The sequence below is a fragment of the Lampetra fluviatilis genome, chromosome 10, assembly GCF_964198595.1.
Source record: "Lampetra fluviatilis chromosome 10, kcLamFluv1.1, whole genome shotgun sequence".
NCBI classification, from domain to species: domain Eukaryota; kingdom Metazoa; phylum Chordata; class Hyperoartia; order Petromyzontiformes; family Petromyzontidae; genus Lampetra; species Lampetra fluviatilis.
Genome location: NC_136284.1, coordinates 9,646,916 through 9,669,285, shown reverse-complemented (window position 1 = coordinate 9,669,285; position 22,370 = coordinate 9,646,916). Strand labels below are relative to the sequence as shown.

The following is a 22,370-nucleotide window of genomic DNA, read 5'->3' as shown; positions in this document are numbered from 1 at the left end:
TGTCAGTGAGCCAGCTACGGAGGGCTCAACTGTTCAATCCCTGGAACTTTCGGTAAAACGTCGGAGTGAGGATTGCAATCGCAGCAGTTGCACGTATGAATGGTACACAGCATGTACCGTCACTCATGATTGCACGTTAGTTGTACGCACAGACGCCAACTTTTAAATCTACGTTTTGAAATGTTGTGTCAAACCACTACTGGGTGAGGGGCACTCCCCACCCCGTGTGGGTCATGCCGGTTATTTTACCATACTTCACCGTGCTCGTTCGTGCAGGTTACTGAAAACGGGGAGCATAGACGTAGCACCATAGAAGTGCAGTACGTCAATGGGCATTGGAAGATTGTGGGTAATACATAAACAAACAGACTACGATCTGTTTTTCTGCGTGAAAACTAAATAATTTAATACATCAGTCCAAGCTCTATGACTCGATCCTTTCTTGCAGGATTTGTTTGAGCAGGCAACTCTGAACTGGTGTTGACTTTCAGCAGATTAGGGCGGGCCCATTAAACAAAGGCAGCTGCTGATGGACTGAATCGTTTCTGTTATTTTCACGTGGACAGACAGATGCTCGTGGGTTGTCAACATTTTAAAACCACCCACTCGCCACTCAAAGCGCATGCCACATCAATAACCGTCCACCGTGTGACTGCAGTAAACGCATGTTCCCCTTGCGAAAGGGAGAATGCATCGGGACGCGGCTTGCACTCCGTTTCAACAACGGGGTGCGCTCGGCCGCGTAGCATTGGCCCCTTGCAAATAACTTCGCGCACACTGCTCCCTTCGCCGCCGCCGCCACCGCCGCCGCCACCGCCGCCGCTGCTGCTGTTTAATACGCGCGGGGCAGCCGAGAGAGATTTACGAAGCGGGACACTTTGTTCCTGTGGGTCGCCTCGCTGGGGTTGAATAGGGGGGGGTGGGGGGTTGCTGCGTCTTGGTGTGAAAAAGCAGTCGGGGCCACGCGTCAACATCTGGATTAGCCCCGTGCTGCGGGGCCCTTCCCACTCGCTCCCCGCAGCCCTGCTGCCCCCTCCCTCGCAGTTATCCCGCATGCGAGCGGTCGCTCAGAGAAAAGTTGCTTTTTTACCACCTCTACTACTACTGTGGTTCTGTGTAGTTTTATAGACTTTCTCCAAAAACATATTTAGTCGATTTTTTGTACGTTTGTTTAATTGATGTCGTTATTATCATCGTCGGCAGCCGTGGTCTACCCACTGCTGGATGCAGGCGCTCCTTCCCCACATCTTTGCCATCGCTCACGATCGTGAGCTGCCAAAATCCATCCCACCCCTCCACTTGAGCTGATCTTAAATCTTCTCTTTCCACGGCAGTTGTCTCCTCCGGCGCGTTCTCTCGTTTGGGCTCGACAATTTATTTCTCCCAATTCTGTCTCCTCTTCAACAAGCCTTCATTTGCCAAACGGAATCCAGAAGGCATCCTGATAGCAGCCAGTGATCCACCGCCCGTCATGGTGCTGCTGCTTGCTTGCAACATTCGTCACCCCAACAGTCTGAGAGCTACATCGGGGATCTTTATTTATTGTGTATGTGTGTACTATACATATATGTAGGGAGTTGGGGGAGCAGTAGTGTAGTGGTTAACGCGCTGCGCTACGAACCCGGCGACCCGAGTTCGATTCTCACACACAAGATTCGATGTCCGTGTGTGTCGTGATCTTAAAGCATCGATTTACGAATCGATGCGTCACCGTACTCCTCGTACAAAATGAGCAGCTGCTATAGTTGTGGACACCAACACCATGGGAGCCTTGCTTGGCAGCTGGGCACGTGTGATGCTGACCACATATGCTGCCCTGTGCATCGAGCTGCCCTTAATAGGTGCTCACGAACCGCTTGCGACTCTATAGTCTATAGGGATAAACAGGATAGATCTTTTACACTATGAGATCTCTTTTACCAGTGGCAAAATATGATAGTAGGTTTTTACCCTTTTAACTGGTACAAAACTGACACCTTTATTCAAGGCATCATGTTTGCAATGACCACAACACAAGTAGTCAAAAAAGCAAACAAAAAGAAGCAACTCTGATAAGGATGATAATATGCACTGTCCTTGAAGTTGATTGGCCCACACCCGAGACGGCTTTCTTTAGAGCCTAGTCCCCATTGGTGTAGGGCCAGATGACACCAGAAGGCGTACAACTCAAACACAGTGCAATATCTTACCCCGAGCTCTCAATATTCTGATATTGCACTGTGTTTGAGTTGTACGCCTTCTGGTGTCATCTGGCCCTACACCAATGGGGACTAGGCTCTAAAGAAAGCCGTCTCGGGTGTGGGCCAATCAACTTCAAGGACAGTGCATATTATCATCCTTATCAGAGTTGCTTCTTTTTGTTTGCTTTTTTGACTACTTGTGTTGTGGTCATTGCAAACATGATGCCTTGAATAAAGGTGTCAGTTTTGTACCAGTTAAAAGGGTAAAAACCTACTATCATATTTTGCCACTGGTAAAAGAGATCTCATAGTGTAAATGCTTACCCCGAGCTCTCAATATTCTGATATTGCACTGTGTTTGAGTTGTACGCCTTCTGGTGTCATCTGGCCCTACACCAATGGGGACTAGGCTCTAAAGAAAGCCGTCTCGGGTGTGGGCCAATCAACTTCAAGGACAGTGCATATTATCATCCTTATCAGAGTTGCTTCTTTTTGTTTGCTTTTTTGACTACTTGTGTTGTGGTCATTGCAAACATGATGCCTTGAATAAAGGTGTCAGTTTTGTACCAGTTAAAAGGGTAAAAACCTACTATCATATTTTGCCACTGGTAAAAGAGATCTCATAGTGTAAATGCTTACCCCGAGCTCTCAATATTCTGATATTGCACTGTGTTTGAGTTGTACGCCTTCTGGTGTCATCTGGCCCTACACCAATGGGGACTAGGCTCTAAAGAAAGCCGTCTCGGGTGTGGGCCAATCAACTTCAAGGACAGTGCATATTATCATCCTTATCAGAGTTGCTTCTTTTTGTTTGCTTTTTTGACTACTTGTGTTGTGGTCATTGCAAACATGATGCCTTGAATAAAGGTGTCAGTTTTGTACCAGTTAAAAGGGTAAAAACCTACTATCAGGATAGATCTTATTTCTTTCCATACCGATGTATACACAATGCTTGCCGGTCCAAGGAATTCAAAGCGCGAGCGCTTGCAAGCACACATGTATACCAGCCCCAGGGCCACGTGAATCTTCCAAGTACACTGCACCCGGTCTCCGTTGCCTGGTCGACTTTTGTGGGATAGCATTGGCACTCGTTTTATTGTGAGTTCCGCCAGGAGCATGTTCGTGAATCTGTGCGCGCAGAGTTGGCCGTTACTGCCCTTGGGTTCTCTCCAGGTGGCAATCAGCGCATGAGGGAATTGGCAAAATATCAGAGTCGATGGACACGGTTGAGGCCTTCCTGTGTAATCAGAGGGTATTTTTGCTTGGTTATTACAGGTGCTATAGGCTGTGTTAGGGATATAATTACGGGCAGCAGAGGGCATTGCGTCAATATTCATTGTTGTATTGGACTCGCGTGCTCTCGTGTCTATGCTCTGGAAAGGTGTGGGTCAAAAAGCATGGCGAGGGGAGGCTGTCCTGCAGCAGTGGATGGACAAATTGGCTATAAATGGGCACATGCACCATCATTACTGATTACCACTTTGTGTGTGCGCGCGACCACGTACAGGTTTGACTACGTGGAGGTACGGGACGGCGAGGGAGACGCGGCCGAAGCGATGGGCCGCTTCTGCGGCAGCGTGGCTCCCGCGCCCATCGTGTCCTCGGGGCCGACCCTGCTCATCCGCTTCGTCTCAGACTACACCAACCAGGGCGCCGGGTTCTCCCTGCGCTACGAGATACACAAGTCGGGTGAGCAGTCTCGCTGTCTGTCTGTCTCTCTGTCGCTGTGGACTCGGCCCGCTTGCCTGACCCTAACGCTCTCATCCGACTGTACGACCCTCCATACTCTCTCCTCCTACCTCTCGCATCTCGTCTCATTCGGCTCTCGCGGTGAAATGTCGTCACGCAGCACCCACGACGGCCGACGCGAGATGGGGAGGCCTTCATCGAGCAGTACTTTGACAAAGGGCTGTTGTACATTGTTGTTGTTATAAAAAAAAAACGAGCACGACGTACATTTAACAAAAAATACACACAGGACCACGTGGTGGTGCGGTGCAGTTGAATTGTTGTCTCTACTCAAAGCTGCACTGCTGGTAAAGTGGCTAAAATATGCGATCGCACGACCACCTATGAAGTTTTGCACCGTGCCCACGTCCACTTCCCAATTTTTGAGATTTCCCTGTGATCTCCGCATTCAAAGCTCGGAACAGCAGAGAGAACTGGGGACCAAAGGTCCTGCATCATCCGTCACCCCATCACACCGTGCCGTCAAACTGCCCAATATATATTTTGGCAGAGAATCAAAAAGCGATGCTTACAGCAAGAGCAACTCGCAGGATGCGTGTGTGTATGTGGGGAGCGGTGGCGCAGCGGTTAGCGTGCTGCGCTACAAACCTAGCGACCCGAGTTCGATTCCCGCTCACGGGCCAACACCAGTGATGTATATCTGAACCGGTCCTGGGCCTCCCCTAGGTTCACTCAGCCGCAAATGAGTACCTGGTGCAGTGCGTAATCGTCGCCACTGGGGAGACAAAGGCGGCCGGGTATGGTTGCTGGCCACCCGCCTCTCGTGTACCGCGCAGGCCTTCGTAGGTGCTCGCTTAACAGCACTTGGCCCAAAAGTCTGATGAGCCTTTAAGGGGGATCTTTGTCCTTGTATGTGCGCCGCACCGATTCGAAACGTGGAGCTCTCGACAGCTGCCGTTTGCAATCTTTCATTTTTAGATTGGGCAGTACAACTTTAATTGGCTCCCAGGATGTCGTCGTCGGCGGGTAAATGCAGGGTACTGGTAAATGTGTAATTAGCAGTGTTTTCTGCATCCTGCGAACAGCGTGGTACATCGACTGTGGCTGGGTTCATGCGCCGTGCCCAGCAGGTGTTTTCACAGGTGTTAATGCTTTTTTGCGCGGCCGGTAACTCTGCGAAAAATACGAAAATATGTAAAAACAAAATGCCGTTGTCTTTGGATTATGCGACACAAAAGTTTGGGGTGCGTCTTGCAATAAGGAAACGACGCTGTTTTCCGGAAGACTTATTTTTAATCTAGTCGTTGAGAATTAACTTTCGGAAGATGGTCTTCCACTGCAATGCTCGACCACCCAGAGGACGGAAGACACCAGCCATTCAAATTTATTTTCGTGAAGACTTCTTTCGACAATTTAAACAGCATGTTTATATTTATTGTCTGGAAAACGACTCTCCATCGTACTGTTTTCTCCCAATTCTAAATTGCAATTTGTTAATATTACATCAGTTTGGAGTGCATCTCACTTTCCAAAGTATCTTATCTGTATTCTTTGGGTCTTTCGGTAAAGTCACGTAGATAGATCAAATATTAAAAAATAATAACAATATCACGACGTTTCGATCGCAACACAAGCAATCGTCATCAGGTGATAAATATCGCGGGAGAGCTGCTGAGAAGATATGGTGGGAGCGCTGCTCAGGTAAGGAGTTATAAAGGTTTGGGATGGTGTAGCCCAAGGGTCAGTGGGAGGGGCTAGAGATGAAATTTGCATGTAAATGTAAGATCGGGTAAATCTTGACAAACGAAGCTGTGGGGGTGGCCATTGTATTGTGAGAGATTAGTGTGTCAATGTAAGAAATTTGCTGGTAAATGTACGATCGGAGAGAGCTCGAAAAGAGCTATCGCCACATGGAGGTGGAAGAGGATGGCAAGTCGCTATTTACAAATGAAGCTGTGGGGGTGGCCATTGTATTGTGAGAGATTAGCGTGTCAATGTAAGGAGAACACAGAAAATCTGGACATTTCCAACTATAAAATACAGTACATGTGTTGTTCTAAATCTTAGCTTTAGACTGTGAACAGTAAATTATTATGTATGCATGTCGGAAAAATAAGTGTATCACATTATAGGCAATGGGCTTTCAACAGAGTGCATTAACAAATTTATTCCGAATAAGGGACAATGTTTGAAATTTTCTGTAAGTGAGATTGAATTTTTCCATGAAATGTAATATTACTATTGTTTAGTTTTAGAGTGGGTCCATAATAAAGGCACGTGGGACTTGCATATCTTCCGCCATCGACCACTCTCATGGTGTCAGTGGCCACCCCTGGACATGAGCAAGTCATGAGCCTCAAGTCATGAGATGTGAGGCGGTGGAACCAGGCTCCTTCTTTGACGTTTTATGTAATTCACAGTTTGCGTCACGTTCTCACATGCCACATTCTCCAGAAAGCAAATGTTTGTCGGAATGTAGCAAAGAAAAAGTGAAAAGCGCAGTCGGTCTCCCGCCCAACTGCAAACTACGCCCCAAGCACCACTTAGCTTGCCAGCCGCGACGAGACCGGGTCACGTTCATTCACAATGGCGAGCCATCGAACAAAGACGGTCGCTGCACGGCACGCTTTCGGATACGCTTCTGCGGCCGTCTGGAACGCCCTTCCTGCTGATATTAGGAAGCCACTGGAGCTATGCACTTTTTAATCTAGATAGGAAACTAATTTCTTAAAAAAATATTTTTTATTTAGTTTGTTGTCCCCCCCCCCCCCTTCAATTAGCACAGTTGGTCACGTGTCTCGTTGTGCTCGGGGTTTTTTTTACTTTTGTGAACTGGGCGCAGGCTCGGACGCGTGCTCGCGCAACCTGTCGGGCCCCGCGGGCGTCGTGTCGTCTCCCGGCTTCCCGGACAAGTACCCGCCGTTCCTGGCGTGCACCTACGTGATCCGCGCAGCTCGGAGCGGCGTGGAACTGTCGCTCCGCTTCACGCACTTCCACCTGGAGGGCGCGACGAGGGCCCCGGGGGCCGTGGAGCCCGCGTTGGCGTGCCAGTACGACCGGCTCGAGTTGTGGGACGGCCTGCCGCACGGTGAGGGGGCACGCGGCCGCTTCGCACAACGTCGTCGTGAAGTTCGCGGCGGAATTGTGTGTGTGTGTGTGTGCGTGCGAGCGTGCAGAAACTTGTGTGTGTGTGTGTGGGGGGGGAGCGGTAGTGTAACGCTTATCGCGCTGCGCTACAGAACCTGGCGACCCGAGTTCGATTCCCACTAACGGCCAACACCGGTGACGATTATCTAAACCGGTCCTGGGCCTCCCCTATGTCGAGTCGGCCTCAAATGAGGACCTGGCGCGGTGTGTAAACATCGTCACTGGGCAGACAAAGGCGGCCGGGCGTGGTGCTGGCCGCCCACCCCCGCGTGTGCCATGCCGGCTTTCATAGGTGCTAGCTAACAGCACTTGCCCCAACAGTCTGTTAAGGCTATATGTGGGATCTTTGTCTATGTCTATCTGTATGTGTTAAACTTCTTTTGCACCGTACGTAGCCAGCCATGCTAATCAGAGGTGTGGGGGAAGGTGGATTGTACAGCTCCACATCTGTTAGTTAGATTATTGACATTTTCTTTTGGCTTCCATAAATGTCCACGTGATGAGCCACTTCTTTGAGCCATCATTTGCTGCCGGGTCGCTTCTGAAAAAAAAAAGCTCGTAGCTCAGTGGGCTTTACCTGGTAAAATAAAAAAAACTGTATAGTTTTTTTCGTGATTTTCTTACCTTTCCTGTTGTCTTTTTAGTGTAACTTTCTGACCCGCCCCGGCTGGACATCTGTGAAAAAGAGGTTTATAGCTCACCGGATTCCTCCACTATAAATACAGATTCTGTTTCGGTGGAACCCAAATGTCACGCTCTTTCTCTCTCTCTCTCCCTTCCTCCTCCCTCTCGTCCCCCTCCTCCCATGTGTTCCTGCCATAACCACCCCACCCCCTCCCCATTGCATTCTGCTTCCCTAAAGTTGCCTCTCAATTAAGCCCGGCGCTTTGAGCTGCGGTTATTTAAATCGAGACATTTGTTGTCGTGATTGCTTGTAAATGTGTCGTTTAGCGTGATGTTCGCGTAGGCTTGAGTCTGTGCGGTCTCTAATGTGGGGATGGAATTTCATAGGACCGTTGATGTACTTCTGTTGAGCCACATGTTTTTAATTTGGCTGTATAGCAGCACATCTTGATATAGCCCGAGGGTCTGTACAGATATACAGCCCCACATCGTATATCTTTACATACACCTGTGCAGCTCCACATCTGTAATACCCCCACATCTTTATACTGTTATACCTGCACGACGCGACACCTCCTCTACAGGCCTGCAGCTTTACTTACGTCTGTACAGCCATATACCACCTTACCTGTATGAAAAATCCAGTCCCTGACGTTAAACATGAGTCCTCGCAAAAATAATTGGAATGCAGCATGTGTTTGTTAGTAGGGATGCAGGGAGGGACATTGGTGTTTGTTTATGTGTCTCGGTGAGGAGCCCAGTCTTTAAATGCCCCTCCTATACCCCCACCCTGATCCCCCATGTACGGTGTGGCCCCTGGTGTAGCCGGTGGTGCTGCCGCTTGTGTGCCGAATGTTGTGGCCGGTGGTTTGGCCGATGGTGTGGCCGATGGTGTGGTTGGGAGGTGTGGTTAATGGTGTGGCCGGTAATGTGGCTAGAATGATATTGTGGTCTGATGTTGTTGTGGTCTGATGTTGTGGCCGCTCATATGGCTGATGTTGTGGCCAGTAGTGTGGCTGATGTTGTGGCCGGGGGTGTGGCTGATGTTGTGGCCGGGGGTGTGGCTGATGTTGTGGCTAGTAGTGTGGCTGATGTTGTGGCTGCTCATGTGGCTGATGTTGTGGCAAGTAGTGTGGCTGATGTTGTGGCCGGGGGGGCTGTGGTTGCGGCGTGCAGTGGGGCTGCTGGTGGGGCGCTTCTGTGGGACGCGCTCCCCGGGGCTCGTGCGCTCCTCCACGGGGATCCTGTCGCTCTCCTTCTACACGGACGCCGAGGTGGCGCGCGACGGCTTCTCCGCCTCCTACACCACCTCCCGTCGCAACGTCACCCGCCAGGGTACGGCGCGCGACGGGATCGAGCCGATGTAAAACCGAAACGCGCGCGCGTGCGTGCCAACGAAACTCAAACTAAAAAAAGTGCCGTCCGCGGAATGGTAGAACCAGACGGGAAGACGCAGGACCAAGGGCGCGCAATGTCACCCACGGCGGTACAGCGCTCAACGAGACAGGATGGCACGGCTGTAACGTACCACACCACTCCACGTAGCGGCAGGCGGGGAAAACGATCCGACACTAACCTAGAAACAAAGCGAGTGTGCGGCGCTGTCATAATATTTTAAAGAACCACTATCAAACAGTTTGGAGGCTCACGATTTTTAATATTTCCCACCTAACACAATGGTAAACACGTGTAGCAATAAAACAAAACAATGAAAACTAACACGATAAGAGTGCAAAGCGCTCGTCCCAGGGAATATTCAAATCTAAGATCTCTCACCCGGAAATCTCCGAAAAGCTGTGCTATCACTGCCCAAACATCTGCACAAATACACCTTTGACCCGTTTGCAGGGCTGTGAGGGGAGGGGCGATTCTTTGGAACGAGAGAGGAAAAAAAACAAATATCCCAGCCAAATTCAGGAGAGTAAAGGAGGGGTGGGGAAGGGTCACGATTAGCTGGGGGTAGGGGCTGGGGGGGTGGGGGATTGGGGTTGAGGTGCGAATGCAGCGGTGAGCTCGGCCTCACCGCACCGTCCCCGGCAGCATTGAGGTTAGTCGGCACAATAACAAATCATCGTGCAGACACAGACGGAGCCGGGGTCGCCGCGTGCGCACGCGCGGTCCACCCACTCGAGCGCAGTCTCCAGCAGCCGCAGGCCAAGCACGCGCGAAACGCAGACGGTCAGATCCACTCATTGATTTCATTTGGCTGACTCTGGGTCATTATTCACATCCCATTTGCCTCGATCCTTTGTTTTACCGAGTTTCCGAATTCACTTCTTTTTTTAAAAACGGTAGCCATTTGTTTGAATTAAAAATTACTTGCAAGATTGATGGGATGGATATCAATGTTTTATGTCTTTCCAAAAAAATTTTCTGCTCTCAAACAGGATGAAAATGCACGTACCCTTTATATTTTGTCAGATAAATGCATTTAGGACCCAGGGAATAAGTTTCAAGGCTAAATAGGCTTACACTGGATGTTCCATCTAATCGCAGGCTGTTATGATCAGGATGCTACAGTAAAAACAATGTATAAACTACATCCCACAAAAGCCAGTCGTGACCGATAAAGAGCAACAAACAAATTCAGGGCAATTCTGTTTCAAATACGTTTCATTGTTGCTCCGACTTTTCAGTGTAAACGTAGCGGGGTTACAGTACAAAAAAGGCCTGTTATTACAATTGTAGAATTCCAGGTTAGGCCACATATTGAGAATATATCTTCTCACCATTGGAACCTCATTTGCCAGTAAAAAATATGATAATTGGTAAATACTCTGATGGTGCATTGTCTTTGAGTTGTGCGCCTTTTGGCGTCATCTGATCCAACACCATGTGAGACTAGGCTCTAAGAAAAGCTGTCTCGGGTGTGGACCAATCAACTTCAAGGACAGTGCATACATTATCAGAGTTATGTTTTTTGTTTGCATTATGACTGCAGGTATTGTGGTCTATGCAAACATGACTCCTTGTAAAAAAGGTGTCAGTTTTGTTGCCAGATAAAAGGGTGTAAACACCAATCATAATATATCTTCTCTCAAGGTTTATCATGAACTCGTTTTCTTGATGCCAGCAGTAAAGCGTGGTGAAAGCTTGAGAGAAGAATCGCTCGACACGCGGCCTCAGCCGGAAGACCGCACTTGGGATTTGCATGCGGCTGCATAAGCCTTCATGCCAAGAGCCTTCTATAGTTTCGATTACGTTTAATGAGTCTGTTATATTTTTTTTACTCACAAGTTCTTAGAAGCGTGTGGCTACTTCATTATCCTCCGTCGATCGCATCCAGGCCGCCACGGGGAGGAGGCGTGCATGCGGCCGCTGGGCATGGAGTCGGGCGAGATCCTCGACGAGCAGATTTCGGCGTCGCCGGGTTTCTACGCGGAGCGGTGGCGCGCCGAGCAAACGCGGCTGCACCACGCCGGTGCCGCGTGCGTCCACGCCCCCACGGAATCCGCGCGAGAGTGGCTCCAGGTAACGCGAACCGGGCTGCGTTGCAGATGTGTCCGTACGAGTTAACGACCCGGAAGCTATTTTCGCACCCGGCACACCGCGTCGGGGACACTCATGGCTGTGGATACTAGGGGTGCCGCGGTAAGGCGAGATGTTAACTACCTCTCCTGGTATGCAGGAGGTCGTAGGTTCAATCCAGATCCCGACGCCTGTATATATTTGGAGTTTGCATGTTCTCCCCGTGGTCATGTGGATCTTTCTCTGGGTCCTCCGGTTTTTCCCCTACACATTTAGAAACATGCGTTGAGAGTATTTGGCTGCTGTAAATATCCACATGATCCACCACTTTGTTGAGCTATCATTTGTGGCCAGGTGGCTTCTGAAAAAGAGCTATATAGCTCAGTGGGCCTTGACCTTGTAAAATAAAAGAAATGTTTTATATATTTTTGTTAGTTTAGTTCTTCACATGCCTACTTCAGCCAACTGATAATTTCCTCACCCGACACAACACACCAAAATTGATCTGAATGCATCCAATGCCATCTGATGTCAGAAGCTAAGCAGGATTGAGCACAGTTAGTGCCGGGAAGGGAGACTGCCGGTGCATACTGGGGAGCAGGGCAGCCGAAAGAATATGCGCTGTCTGCTTCACGGTGGACGGCAGAGATCCTGTGACGCCATTCGCAAGAGTAGGCCATTGTGTGTCTGCATTTTTTTGTTGCAAAGTTGGCAACAATGTAAAAATTGACCCGTAAATAATTCCATTGGAATATACATAGCCAATAATCGCCCCCTGCTGAGAAAAACTTGGCAGGACCCTCCTCACAGAGTCTTGAGACTCAGTGAGGTTTTCCATGGGTTAATCAAACGTGATATTAATGATAGATGGCAGTGCAGCAGTGGATTCTATATAACTCGCGCATGTGTGGTGGGTTTTCTCAGGGTGCTCCACTTTCCTTCCACTTTAAGCCAAATATCCACTCATTTCACTGGCCAAACATCCCAATGCAGGATCCTCCTGATAAAGTCATTAGGCTTTCCTTAGTAAATAAAGGCCATTGTTATTATTATTGACGACTTCCCTTTGCCATGTTTATCTTACGTGTATATAATTATATAATTGCTGACTGCTCTTTCCCCCATCTATATATTCCTCTCTTCTTTTTACCGAAATTAATTGGTGATGACACCTTCCCGCATCGTCGGTTGCACTTGGAGACAAATCATCGCTGTGGGTGATCTCGCGATACAAACAGATGCACAGACGTAACCCGGGCCTCTGGAGGCAGCAACACATTATTTTGTTGCTTGGTTTTTACTCAGGTTGTAAGTAGACGGGAAAAAATGGCGTTACCGGTAACCGCATGAAAAAAAACGGAAAAAATAACTGCTCACCGGTTTGTCGATCATCCACGAAATGTGTAGAAATGAACGTAACATGTTTATCTGCCATGGTGTAATGGTTGGCACACTTCTGGACTTCTGGACTTGTAATCCAGAAAGGCAGTTGAAACAATGGGGCAAGTTTCTTAATTCCGCACCCCTCCCCCCTTCTGTCCACCCACCCACCCTTATAAATGGGCGTACCACATTTTTTGAGTTTCAGTTTTCAGTTTCATTTATTAGGTATAGCTCTGTGCAACCGCAATAAACAAAAACATGAACAAAGAACATCCTCAAGTGACTACGCGCAACAGAAAAATCCAGGAAAGAACAGCAAAGTCTTCCAGAAAAAAACACCGTATATCAACGCTGTGTGCAAAAATCCCAGTGGGATGCAAGCCAAACAATGACAACCATGAGACAATTTTGAATTAAGTCATCACGGTGTACTTGAACAAACAAACACGGCTAAACCATACGTTTAGCCATGTTTCATTGTTAATTGATCGGTAGCCCGCTTGCTGTGGGGTAAAGTGTTGGGACCGCCGATCTCTTCTCAGACACCTGTTCCGTGTGGAAGAGTAGACACTGCCGGCAGTGGTTTGAGAAAAGCATTTTCAGCGTTGCGCCTTGACATTATAACTGAGAAACGAGGGCAAACATATCACGCGGTGATCTTAGGCCGCCGTGCTGTTTGTAGATTCGCGTGAGCCGATCGGTACATTTGTTACAAAAACTTCACTCAACATGATTACCGGTTCCTGCCTTTCGGAACAGGTAACTGATTCGGGAAACGGTTACTGTTTTACTAATTTACCAGTTAGTCATCAAATAAGCAGAGTGGATGAGGTGTGTATAGCATATTTACAAAAAATCTCTGAGAACAATGGAACATTCAGGGTCCACTAATCCCACGATCACACTCATGACTTTGTGTTTGAGCATTAGCTGCAGAGATTTTCTGTTCTCTCCAGGGGTTAGAGATGAAAATGCTTGCTGCGCCGATTACTTTTTCCGTCCCTTTTATTGTAAGGCAGAACTATTTATACTTGGTATACATACTGTCCTGGTTGGATTGCATTGGTGGGGGGAACAGTGGCGCAGTGGGGAGTGCACGCCATTATAAACCTGGCGACGTGAGTTTCATTTCCAGCCACGGTTATTAGCACCAGCGGCGAGTGATATGTCAACTGAACCTGGGTCACCCCCTTCATCAACCACATTGACCAGAATGGTAAAATATGGTCAAACGACTCCCGTGACCAACACGATGTGGGGTACTTTTCATCCACAGCGGACTGACAAAAAGTCTGCAATTTTTCGCATGAAAATATCATTTACCTAAATTTTTATTTGCATCGCCATGTAGAAACAAACAGGGTAATCATTGCTTAATGCTCGGCACACTAACACAATTGCAATGGCAATTGGAAAGTTACTGTCATACATTTTGAGCCATTTCCTTCAGCCTAAAAGGCAGGCATTTTTTTATTGAAGTATTTTTCGTTTCTTTAACGGGATTTTTTTTTTTTGCCCACGTCTGTGTCAGATTGTGAATGGCAGCGTAAGCCAAGGCACACACGTGTACGCTACTACACACACCGCAAGCCCCCTTCCAACAATCTGAACTTCACAAGAGAGGTGAAACCTGAGCCCGACTGCCGGGCGTGCGTGCGTGTGCCGTGACTCTCTGCCGTGACGGGAGCTCCGTGCTCGCTTGCACAAGCGAAGGCGCCTCGCATGTGGAAAAGCCGAACTGGAGTGTCGAGTTTCTGTAAGAAAGTTTGCACCTTTTTTTTAAAAATAGTTTTATTATTTGACTAATTTTTTTTCTCTCTCTTTTTTTTTTTTGTACGGCACAATGCCAGACATGTAAGAAAAGAGTCTCAAACGGCAAAGGGTTTTGATGCACGCATTCTGAGTTTATAAAATTAGCGTCGCCGACACCTGACGTAGAGAAATGAAAGGAATGAAAAAAATTGGGCCCTGCAAGGCCGGGCTCGGACAGCGCAACACGCGCTCCTGAAAAGCACTCGTCGGCCAAAAGAAGAGGGACGTTCTGGCTTCGGCCAACGATATATTAATAATTAACATTACTGTATTACAACTTGGATAACATCATCATTACCGAGGGGTGGGGGGGGAGGGAGAAATGAGGTTTAAACAAAAAAACTATAAAAACCTGCTGACCTTTGTCAAGAAACGGTCCGTTGTAATTCGAAGGGGGAGAAGCTTGGGGAACAAAGGGCGACGAGTTAAGGGAGAGCAACGTTTATGCTGTTGAACTACGGAAACCCACGAGCCGTGCTGTAAACGTCCGGGGCAGAGGCGTCAAGCTTGGAATGAAATCCCTCAGTGGGTGAGGGCGGCGGGGGGGAGCATGGGCCGGGTGGAGCGGTGCTAAGTTTTCCAGCGAGTCCGAGAAAACGCGGCATAAAACCAGAAAATGTGTCGGCGTGCCTCGCGCGTCCTCCTGGGAGGAGGTCTTATTTTTCTTGGGGTCTCAACGGAGCGGTCGTGATGGGACCTGAGCCCTCATTCCCGATTCTTTCCGCCGAGGTTGAGCAAATTCACAAAGCGCTTTTGTGCGCCACGGCGCCGCTTCTGAAGTCTGGCCGCTGGGCGAGCGCACGCCGGTCGTGGTCGGTGGTGCCGGTTTCGGTGTCTGCACGGCGCTCGCGCATCCCCTGGCTTCACGTTCGCTATATTTTGAGCCTGAGGGCACGTCCAAATTTAAAATGATGCCGAGGAATGGGAAAGGGAAGAAAAAAAAACGGCGGAGTGTTGGCAGACAAGTGTAAACTGCGGTTAGTGTGAGCGTGTGATCAGAGTTATACTTGCCAGCGCCACTGCAAAGCGTTTCAAATTGCTAGAGTTGCCCTAAAAAAATAATTAACATTTGCATAACTTGCATATTTAAATTCGTTTGTGGGTTAAGGTCTGCCCAAGCCGTAGCCATCGCTTACAGTTCTTGAGAAATAAAAGTGACCTGAATTAATTGTTCTGTCTCCGTGTGAGACTTGCTCTCAGGTGTGTTCCCTCCTTTGGCTACTACTGCATCATTAGTCTCACCCACAGTCCTTCATCCCTTGGCCAAGGCCCTGCCCAACCCCACGACGACTTAAAAATCAATATCATGACTCTTTAATATTAACATAGTCGGGTTAGGGGAAAGTAATGGAACAACGGTCAAGATAATGTCACAAACCTGGTTACCAAAGTTTGTTTCCTGGCCTATGGCTAACATCAATGACAAGGCCACCTTCACCAACCTCCATTGACTAGCATTGCGAAGTATGGGGGAATGCCTTCATCTCGCATGGAAATGCCTTAAACAAAGCGCAAAGTGTACACCACACCAAGCGAGAGCACAGTTGACGTTTTACCTCGAGGGATACACCCGTGAGGCAATTCGTCCTCGTGTTGGTGTTTTTCTCCAGCGAATCGGAACTCAAAAAATGTAAACACCAGCAAGGATGTGAAGGAGCAGCAGAGCTTCAGGTCCCGCACACTGCGCGAGGGCACTAAGTGCGCTGAGCTTGCCAATGCGGAGCCGCGGACCCCGTGGCCCCATACTCAGATGATGAGCTACCACGGACTATTTCTGTCTCTGCAAGGCGTCCATTATTCTTTAATGGCCTTAACCCATTAACGAGCATTCGTAAGTCTTTCATTCTTAAGACTAAATACGACACAAGTCATGTAAAGTGCATATTATTATTATTGTTTTTTTAGACCTCAGGTATGTAAAAAAAATTAATGTCCTCTTAAAATTTTAATCGAAATACTTTTCAGCAATTCACTAAAAATGTCCATCTTTTTTCAATCTTGAGCGTGCTTGCTTTGGTAGTAAGTAGCCGCATCAAGGTGATCTTTGCACCGTGGCGCCACTTTGGAGAGGCTGCTACGAAGGACCACAGGGAGCATCGCCGCTGGATTTAGCCAATTAAAATCAAGAAGCACTCATTGTTGTCAAACCCAGTTAAAGAAGAAACAGCAATCGGAGTCTCTAATTACCGGCATAGCTTTTTGCAGTTGTGCTGTACAGCTTCCTGATGTGTGTCGGGCCATAATGCGTGCTGTTTGGTATACAGGAGGTCGTGGGTTCGATCCCGACGCCTGTATATGTGGAGTTCGCATGTTCTCCCCATGGTCCTGTGGATTTTTCTCCGGGTCCTCCGGTTTTTCCCATCAACATTTAGAATCAACGTGCGTTTAGAGTATCTGGCTGCTTTAGATTTCCACGTGATAAGCCGTTTCGTCGAGCTGTCATTTGTGGCCAGGTCACTTATAAAAAAATCTCTAGCTCAGTGGGCCTTTCCTGGTAAAATAAGCAATAATTTAGTTTCGGTTCACTTGGAATCAAACATCGGGCAATGCGCAGTACAACGCACGGTACGAGCCAAATACACGTGGAGGCCACCAAGCTAAGAGTGCAACGATTCAACAAACGGATTGCAGCGTATCGCATTCGACCATCAATCATTTGCTTGCACCTGCTCAGAGCAAATCTGCAGTCTGCGATCGATTTTGAAGAAGCTCCCGGCATGTGGAGCGAAAAGTGTTGGGACGCCGTGCCGAGCCGCGTGCGGTATGACCCGAAAGCACATCCAAAAGGAGTCTCTGCTCAGGGAAAAACAGACGAACCGTTGCCAGAGCCCGCTTGTGAAGGCATCGTTGTAGTAACCGGGGAATTCTGAGAGCCAGCTAAAACAACACCGGCGCACGTGATGTATTATTTTCATTCACAGCTCTCCGTCTTCCTCAGCATGATGGCAGAGTTGCAATATGGCCGTTGAATCGCTGCACCGCAAGCTCTGTAGCCTGCTCTTTTTACCCTAATTTCACAAGTGTTCGGCAAACTGTGTATTTTCGGACCGGCCAATTCACCGGAAGAGAGTGTGTCTGTGGGTGCGGCAATGAACAGTGTCCTGGTGATTTGATGAGTAGGGGGGGCGGTGGTGGTATTTACAGACGTCAGCACCATTCTGAGACATGCATCATCCTCATTACCCATCTATATTTATTTATGTGGCAACACGGTGTTGCAGAATGTGCATTGTTTAGTATTGGAAATTGTGAAGTACTCAAATTAAACGCCTCTCTGTGCTGTGAAGAAGGCCATTGCTAAGCATCACTTGTTTTGCACATTTTCTTAATAAGGTAGTGTTATTGATGGATGTGTTGAGTTTTGTTGTTGTTATTGTACTTGTTATTAGGCAGATTTTTTTAACTTATTTTTATGTGGTTACGTACACATGCGTCAATCGCCGGTGATTTTAACCAAATTCTCAAGTGTATTATTTCATGGTCTCAAACCTGGTCACCAATGACTGCACAAATAACAGCATCACAATAATATGGGATTTTCTCTTAATTCGGCAACATTACTCTTCAGCAAGGCAGGTTGGAGAGGGAATGCCGCCGTAGTCTGTGGCTGTGAGGTAACTCGAAGGGATTACATAAGTAGTTCTGTGATGCTCACTTCCTCGGACAGTTCATTAACACATGGTGCTGTGCCACTCCGCGGTAGTTATGGATTCTGCAGCTCGTGACGTGTCTCCAGACTTGGCATATATATATAGACTTGGCATACATTGGGGAAAAAAGACACAAATGAAGACGAATACATCATTCCAGTGATAATCATTCCATCAAGAAAACAAACCGAGGAAAACAAAATCCCAATAGGTAAACTGTTAAACAACTTGCACAAATACAACTCTCAAGGATGAATTTGAACACTTTTACAAAAAAAACAACAACCACAATAATCACCATCATTATTAACCACAGCTCGGGTTGTTTGTCCGGCTCAGCGCGGTCGGCCCCTGGTGGGATCCGGACAAGACGGCTCGTGCCCACGATGGCGGCCGGCTAAGCGGGCGCTGCTGTGTTGTCCTGCTGCGCAGGTCGACCTGCGCTTCGTGCGTCTGCTCGGTGCGGTGGCCACGCAGGGAGCGCTGGCGTCCAACTCGACGGGCGCGCCGTGCTTCGTCACGGCCTTCCGGCTCGAGTACAGCACCTCGGGGAGCGACTGGACCGTTTACCGTGACGTCGAGAAGAACAAGGTGGGAGTCAATTTTCACACCCCCTGATCCGAGGGGTTTATTTGCGGTGCCGCGTGCGTCGTCGACGCTGCCTCGTTTAAGAAGTGGCCGGGTGGCTCGGGGTCAAAGCGCTAAGCCAGCTCTACTGACAGTCCTGGGCTTGAATTTGGGCTTGTGCCGCCTGTGATTATGCCAGGTTTTCAATTGAGTGTATGCTGAACATATTTCGCACCGTACGTAGCTAACGGTGCTAATCGGAGGTGCGGGGTGAAGGACGACAAACTTAACGCGAAAAATAAGTTCTAAAGAAATCCGTTTTCAATCTGGATTTAAAAGGGCATAGGTTCCGGAATCTTCCTAATATCAGAAGGAAGAGCGTTCCAGACGGCCGCAGAGGCGCATTTTAAACCGCGAGTTGAAAGCTTCAGCTTGGTCAGCGATGACTGCACTAAACAAATATGTTAAATATGTTCAATGTATGCCCCGAGGGTGGATGAAGAGGCTTATAGAACTGACTTGCGCTGTACTTGTTTTAGCGTATTCTGGGGCTATTCTCTGACACAGGGTGACGCACTATTAGCTGCAAGAGTCCCACTATATCCGGGAGGTAAAATTTTAGATTGCACAAAAAACGACAATTGAACTGGGAGCCAATGAAAGTTATTAGATGGAGCCAAGGGCTCTGAATTATTTCCAGTAGCAATCACATTCAGATTATACAGTCATCACACACACACACACCATGTTACCCTAACGTTAAGTTATGTTCCACCGTGGTGGTTTGAACACGTTTCACCTGTCAAGGCACGTAACGTTGACCCCGCCTAAAAATCCTGTGCGAAATCATCCTCCATCTCTCGCGGCTCGTGTCGGGTCATTGCCGGTGGCGCAGCGTGGGTTGGCATGGACCCTGGTGCAAGGAATGCAATAATGCCTCCCCCGTAGAATTTATCTCCTCCTCCTTCATAGTCCCGTGCCCCGGGCCCCTTTTGGTCCGTGGCCCTCGGTGCAGTTGCGCCGTCTGCGAACTCGACAGCTACGCCATCGGGCACCAGCATTGGGAGGCGACGGCCCTCGGCCCTGCATTTCTCGGTCACGCAAACACCGTGCGGTCGGTGTGGTGATTTGAAATCAATAAGGAAAATCGACTGATCAATTGGAGTGAGATGGGTAAATGTCATCGCAGACAGTTCGACCAGACGTAGCTTTAATTGAAAGCCGGGCGGCTTGCACGTGAGAGGTCATTTCTGTTTGATAGCTCAGCCCTTGTGCACCACCAATCACTTCCTCGTGCCTTCGGTTAACCTTTCGTGCGCTAGCGTGCACGTTCCTGCGTGTGAAAATGGGGAAAAACCTGACACTGGGCCCAGCGTCTCCTCTGTCTCTCCTCCCCATTTTCTTGCGACGCCTCCTTGAAGCACAACCACACGCCGCACTGCAACTTTTTTTTATTTATTTTACCCTCGCAGTAAATCACTGCGAGCTCCTGTTTAATTGATGCCAGGCGTTCTTATTGCCACTTTACGTTGAATGTTTTTTTTCGTTAGGGGAAAATGGAATTTGATTTGTTTCATAAGGAAGGGGAGAACACATGCCACGAAGAATGTTTAGGTTAACCATTTCATTGTGTGCATATGTGTGTGTGTGTGAGAAATGGCGCAGTGGTTAATGAACTGCGGTATGAACCCAGAGCCTTGAATTTTATTCCCAGCCATGGCTAATAGCAGTGGAGAGTGATGTCTGAATCGGTCCTGGGCCTCCCCTAGGTTGTTGCGGGTAGTCCACCTAGCCAAGCTGGCATGTGCTGCTGGCTACACCTCCCCCTGCCCTTCTAAATAGGTGCTCGCTAACGACACTTGCCACCAACAGTCTGTTCAAGGCAACGTGGGGAGGTGGAATCATTGTTTCCATGCAGACGAGAGTTACAGTGCAGACGGTGGCATCGCGCGGGGAGGTCCAACCGTAAACAACTACCAAAAGGAAGGAAAAAACCCTGAACATTCCATAAATGACTTCACACTTTGTACGTCCTGCGACCGTGCATACGGGGGTGGGGGGGGGGGTCTCTCTATGGGATGCCGCATTTTTATGCACCCCCACCCCTCGTGCACCTCTATCGCCTGCTACCTCACCACAACCACAAACCGCCACCGCACTCTGCCCCCCTCCCTCGCACCACTCCCGGCTCCCCGCAGGTGATTCAGGGTAACCGCGACGATGGTGGCGTGGCCCTGCACCGCTTTGCAGAGGCCGTGGTGGCGCGGTACGTGCGCGTTAAGCCCGTGCGGTGGCGCGGCGGCCTGGGTCTGCGGCTGGAGCTCTACGGCTGTCACATCTCCGGTGAGTGAGCGCCGAGCGCTCGCTCGCTCGTGCACTCGCTCACTCGCTCCATCACTCACTCGCTCCCTTTCTCACTCGCTCGCCCACTCACACACTCACATCTGCCGTGTATGTTTTTTTAATGAGTTTTTTTTTTGCTAGAAGAAAAATCCCTCACCCTCCCTACGTCCCTCACTCTCGCTCTCTGTCATTTCCTCTGCTTCTCTGTGTTATTTTTGTATGCCCCTGTGTGTCTACTTGCACAGATTGTTTGGCTGTATGTCTGTCCATCTGTCTGTATTCCTCTGCTTCTCTCCTTTGTTTGTCTGTCTCTCCATCTGTGTGTCCGTGCCTGACGCTGCTCACGTTGGGATGGCCGCCTCTCCTCCTGGCGTGTTGCACGTTGCTCCGACGTGTTTTCTCCGAGTGCTCCGACGTGTTTTCTCCGAGCGCTCCGTATGTATCGACATGCACCCGCGTGCCCGAGTGCCAACACAAGCCTTATCCCATGCGTCCTCCCCCTCTTCCCCCTTTGTTATTTTTTGTCAACAACCTCCGACGAGGCATGCCATCTGGACATTGGTAAATTATTGTGAAAAAAAAAAAGACCTTGCCCCAAACACACGAAGGGGGCATTCGTCCGGTTAATCCTCCTGACCTCTCCCCCTCCCACTGTGCTCCAACCTCACCCTAGAGGCCCCCCCCCACATCCCCCACCCCCAAATAAGTAAGTAAATATAAAAATAAATGTCCCTGAGGACTACCCCAGGTGGTTAAATGTTCACTGGTGGCTTTCCGGCGTGAAATTTATATCTCCGTGTCTAAATGTCTGGAATAGAAGCAGACCGGAGCAGAATGCACGTACACGCGCTCGCTCGCTCGCTCGCTCGTTCGTTTGCTCGCGCTCGTCTATCAGATTCCAGGATCCCCCTCGGGGAGACGTGGAGTGAATGGCGTCTGGGATAATCGGCCCGGACTGCACGCCATCCCGATAAGAGAGACTCGGAGTGACGATGTCTAATGAACCGTCACCGAACAATTGCCATCCAGGATGCCAATTTAACTTTTTTTTTTTATCAGCTATCAGTCAGCCCTTAATTGTTAACTAAAATGGTTATCGTGAAAATATATGCTAGCAATTGTGCCCGTGCGATTACATTTTCGAACAAATGGCGACGTCAACCGGGAGGCTGATTAAAATTGCCCTTTCGCCGACTTTCTTGGGCTTTCATTTACCGATTGTTAACCCTTCACGAATCGGATTTTGTTTGGAGCAAGAACAATTTCACCAGCGAGTCGGCTCGCGCGTCGTTGTCCGACAACAAATAAGCACCGACGTCCCCGTGTGGCAACGTCCTCTTGCGAATCCCTTCGCGAAATTGTGGGAGGGGGGGGGATAGGTCTGTTAGAATTGTTTGTGGATGAACACATGTCAGAACCATTCACGGAGTCATAGAAGCGTGATGAATTGGCACCGAAACAGATCATTTTCGTTTCCAGGCCTGAGAATATAAAGTTGTTTTTGCTC

General features: G+C 48.9%; 1 protein-coding gene across 1 annotated transcript in view; it reads left to right on the top strand.

Annotated features, from left to right (window-relative positions):
• The window catches only part of LOC144934548 (neuropilin-2-like), a 45,259-nt gene that overhangs the window by 6,275 nt on the left and 16,614 nt on the right, over window positions 1-22,370 (top strand). Inside the window, exons 3-8 of the mRNA XM_078860456.1 lie at window positions 3,688-3,869; window positions 6,712-6,957; window positions 8,817-8,975; window positions 10,927-11,111; window positions 18,386-18,544; window positions 20,719-20,863. Coding sequence (XP_078716582.1) covers window positions 3,688-3,869; window positions 6,712-6,957; window positions 8,817-8,975; window positions 10,927-11,111; window positions 18,386-18,544; window positions 20,719-20,863 — 1,076 coding nt within the window. The remainder of the gene's footprint in view (window positions 1-3,687; window positions 3,870-6,711; window positions 6,958-8,816; window positions 8,976-10,926; window positions 11,112-18,385; window positions 18,545-20,718; window positions 20,864-22,370) is intronic.